The sequence below is a fragment of the Mesocricetus auratus genome, unplaced genomic scaffold (genome assembly GCF_017639785.1).
Source record: "Mesocricetus auratus isolate SY011 unplaced genomic scaffold, BCM_Maur_2.0 contig_6833_pilon_obj, whole genome shotgun sequence".
Lineage (NCBI taxonomy): Eukaryota > Metazoa > Chordata > Mammalia > Rodentia > Cricetidae > Mesocricetus > Mesocricetus auratus.
The window spans coordinates 1,545-6,173 of NW_024434270.1; the positions used below are offsets into that span (position 1 = coordinate 1,545).

The 4,629-nt window shown below is 42.2% G+C and overlaps 1 protein-coding gene across 1 annotated transcript; it reads left to right on the plus strand.

The window, feature by feature from the left end:
* Nucleotides 1-607: 607 nt before the first annotated feature.
* On the plus strand, nucleotides 608-4,587 carry LOC121138581 (intraflagellar transport protein 56-like; the record flags this gene model as incomplete). The annotated part of the gene is given in 3 exon segments (XM_040741244.1): nucleotides 608-753; nucleotides 2,649-2,820; nucleotides 4,415-4,587. Coding segments are annotated over 3 exon segments (453 nt in total), but the record flags the coding sequence as incomplete, so codon positions are not given.
* Nucleotides 4,588-4,629: the final 42 nt, after the last annotated feature.

Below are 4,629 nucleotides of genomic sequence, written 5' to 3' on the forward strand. Positions count from 1 at the left end.
CCCAGCACTCGGGAGGCAGAGGCAGGCAGATCTCTGTGAGTTCGAGGCCGGGCTGGACTGACAGCCTCCAAAACAATACAGAGAAACCCTGTCTCATAAAACCAAAAAAAAAAAAGTTGAATTCTCACAGCCTAAAACAAAAATCCCACGTGTGGTAACTGAAGAGAAGATAAAACACCCAGAACAGGAAATTTAAAACTGTGTTCATAAAGTTACATGATGACAAATACATTTGATTACATACTATTCACCAAAGAAAATACAAAAGAATGGGAAAGAATTGTTAAGGGATGAGGGCAAAGAAATGTGAAAAAGAAGAAGAAGGAGAAGAAGGAGGAGGAGGAGGAGGAGGAGAAGGAGGAGGAGATAGACAAACGTAAGGAGAAGAAATGAGTAGGGGGGAGATATGAAGTGATTAACCCTAACTATAACTTACGGTCTTTCTGTTGCCAAGGCTCTTCTCCAGAGATGATTTGCATCTTTCTCTATAGCAGGACAGAGAGATGAGGGGTTAGGAAATGGAGAAGTAGGGGCACAGTGACCCGTGAGACCTCCATCACATGAGCTTCCCTCTCACACCAATGTGGCTCTTTTCTCACAATTGTAGTTTAATGATGAGAAGAAATTGATGAACTTTCACCAGAATCTTCAGGATATCAAAGAAGACCAGCTTAGTTTGGCCTCAATCCACTACATGCGATCCCATTACCAAGAAGCTATTGATATATACAAGCGGATACTGCTGGACAACAGGTCTGTGTCCCTTTCTGCCCACTCACAATCACTGCCATCTCACTAGTGTCCTTTGTGTCTAGTTTGGTTAAGAACCCAGTGTCCTCCAGTCCTATTACCACCACGTCTTAAAGTCTGTTTCACTGATAAGATGATGAGGCTAAGAACTCCTTGATTATCGTTGACATCAGACTTTGTCTACCCTTTTCCTTTTGTTGCTTTTGTTTTTAATTTTATTATTTTGTGTGTATGGGTGTTTTGCTTACAAGTATGTGTACCATATGTGTGTCTGGTATCTGTGGAGGCCAAAAGAGGGCATCACCTTCCTTAGAGGAGGAGTTACATATGTTATGAGCTCCCATATGGTGCTGAGACTTGAACTTGGGTACTCTGGAAGAGGAGCCAGTACTCTTTTTTTTTTTTTTTGTTTGGTTTTACGATTTTACGAGACAGGGTTTCTCTGTATTGTTTTGGAGGTTGTCAGTCCAGCCCGGCCTCGAACTCAGAGATCTGCCTGCCTCTGCCTCCTGAGTGCTGGGATTTAAGGCGTGTGCCACCAACGCCCGGCTACCATGCCTTCTTTGTAAGGAGCCTTTTTTGACTTTTCCTCCCAATTTTCCAGAAAATTTATATACTGACATGTTTACTGATAACTCTTTGTGTGTTTATTTAAAATGAGTATGATTTCATATAAGTTGAGTATTTTTTCACCTTCTCGTAAGAGTCAATTTTTTATCCATTGGAGATGATATTATCCTTATTGAAAATTTATGGCCTTGAAGGATGAGGAAAATTTGTAACAAAATATAATGATTCATATATATGAGAATGCCATAATGAAATCTGTTACTTTGTATGCTATCCTTAAAAAGTAATAATAATTTATAAAATAAGAACAAAAGAATGTATTATTTAAGGCTGGACATGGCAGCATACTGCTGTAATCCACCACTTTGGAGGCAGAGGATGACCTGTTAAGGTCTCCATGGGTACCAGGCACACACATGGTATACAGACAGACATGCTATTAAATGAAAATACCAGTTCCAAGTGTGGGCATGATGTACTCCCAGATTGCCTTCTAAATGTTTATATTTATACCCATAGACTAGTACCGCTGTCAGCTTTGGCCAAAAAAACTTGCAGTGGGTGGCATTATCTATAGATCTTCATAGCAAGTCAAAGAGGTTTTCTCTAAGTGAAACGTCTGTATCCCTTCTTCAAAGTCTCAGGAAACATAAAGGAAGAGAGATCGGGAAGAATATAAGAGGCCAGGGTGGTAGGTTGACAAATGCTGCTTTCTGGGTACTCTTAAATACCTAGCACCCAGGATTCCCTGCACAAGAATGGGCCATTCATCATTCCCACATGGAGGAGGGTTGCTCAAAAAGCCCTGTCCCTCTTTGAGGACTCATAGACAGTTAATTGTACTGGGTAGGAGGAGCCTTATGAGGCTTCACCTGAGGAGACAGAAGCAGTTAATAACCGTTGGGAGGAGACAGGACATTTTCTGCAGTGGTTATGTATCTGATGCAAAGTTGCCCATGCCTCTATAAATAACCCCTCACCTTTGGCCTCTGTAAGTAACCCTAATTAAAGTCACTGTTCACACATACAAAAGAAGGGCATGAAGAAGGGAGACGTTAGAAAAGAGGGAGGGAACTGGGCGTTGGTGGCGCATGCCTTTAATCCCAGCACTCCAGAGGCAGAGGCAGGCGGATCTCTGTGAGTTCAAGGCCCGCCTGGTCTACAGAGGGAGTTCCAGGACAGCCTCCAAAGCAATACAGAGAAACCTTGTCTCGAAAAACAAAATAAAATAAAGTAAAAGAAAGATGCTTAGAAACCATTTGATTATTTTATCAGGAATTCGCATCTGTGAGCTAGCTATACCTGAGCTTGAATCTTTCTGCTAACAGGGAGTACCTGGCCCTCAATGTTTACGTGGCCCTCTGCTACTACAAATTGGATTACTATGATGTGTCCCAAGAAGTCCTGGCTGTTTACCTTCAGCAAATTCCTGATAGTACCATCGCACTCAACCTTAAGGCTTGCAATCACTTTCGCCTTTACAACGGCAAAGCAGCTGAGGTAGGCATGTACACGTGTTTCTAATTAGTTCTGTTCTAATGGGAGTTACTTTGTAACAGTTCCCAAATTAGCCATAAACTCTGGGGCCCATGGCTCGGTAGTAGTGCTCTTTGGTTAGTACCAGTGTGACTCTGTAACCAAATAATTGTATAAGCATGTTTTCTTGTAACAGGGTCTCACTTTGTAGCTCTGGCTGGCTTCCAACTGCCTATGTAGACCATGCTGACCTCACAGATCTGCCTGCCTCTGCCTCTGAAGTGTTGGCATTAAAAGGTGTGCCACAAAATACCTTCTTTTTAAAAAAATCTGATATTCTAAACGGAATTTCATTTCTGAATCATCTATGTTGTAGCTAGTATATTCTAGATAGTTTTACCTAAATGATATATAATAAATGTTTAAAACCAATGCTTCAGCCTCTTCCTTTAAAGTCTGTTCATGGCTCTATGGTTGCCTGTCAATCTCATATGTTCAGTAAGCCAGTATTAGAAACCTGGGAAGAAAGAAAGCAAGCCTGATCTAAACAATATCTGAAGAGTAAGACTTCACCGGATTATCAACTGTACAGATTTGAACACATGGTAGCACTACATCCAATGGACACTGAGACATAGCCCTGAAAAGTCACTGCACACCAGCAACACATAATAATGGCATGGGATTACTTCTTCCTTCATGATTATTTTAAGTCATAAAAGACTCTGTAAACATATTTTATTATCTTATTTTAAATGATTTATTTATCTATTATGTATGCAGTGTTCTGTCTGCATGTATGTCTGCAGGCCAGAAGAGGGCAGCAGATCTCACTACAGATGGTTGTAAGCCACTGTGTTTTTGCTGGGAATTGAGCTCAGGACCTCTAGAAGAGCTGAGCTCTCTCTCCACCCCACCCATGTTTTGTTATCTGTGTGTGTGTGTGTGTGTGTGTGTGTGTGTGTGTGTGTGTGTACATGTGTGCACACTGTACAAGTAATGTCAGTGTACAAGTTGCAGGAATCTATCCTATTTATGGATTTGGGGATTGAATTTCAATCTTCAGGCTTGATCACAAGATTCCATCTGTGGATTGTGTGTGTGCATGCGTGTGCAGGGCTTGTGTGCCAGGGTGAGAAAGATTCCATCTGTGGATTGTGTGTGTGCATGTGTGTGCAGGGCTTTTGTGCCAAGGTGAGAAAGAGTCCATCTGTGGATTGTGTGTGTGTGAGTGTGTGTGTGTGAGCAGGGCTTGTGTGCCAGAGTTAGAAAGATTCCATCTGTGGATTGTGTGTGTGTGTGTGTGTGTGTGTGAGCAGGGCTTGTGTGCCAGGGTAGAAAGATTCCATCTGTGGATTGTGTGTGTGTGTGTGTGTGTGTGTGTGTGTGAGCAGGGTTTGTGTGCCAGGGTGAGAGGTCACTTCCGGGAGCCGGTTGTCCCCTTCCACCTAGCTTCCGGCCCGTTACACCGGTGCCGCCTCCCATCTCACTTCAGGAGTGCTGGGCTGGGGCTGCAGAGAGAACCAAAAAAGTCAAAGTAATGAATATGACAACAAAATAAATCTAAAAAATAAGAACTATATGCTTGTTACTTTGGTAAGCCCTTTTTCTATTTCAGGCAGAACTCAAAAGCTTGATGGACAACGCCTCTTCACCCTTTGAATTTGCTAAAGAACTCATCAGGCACAATCTGGTGAGTCAGTTTCTCAGATTGATTGTCTTGTGTCCTGTTTTGGTATATCACAGCAATTAAAGATGAATAAAAGGAGATTCCCAGCAAATAGTGCACTACTCCAAGGAATACCTCGTTACTGTGGAAGGGATAAAATGGGT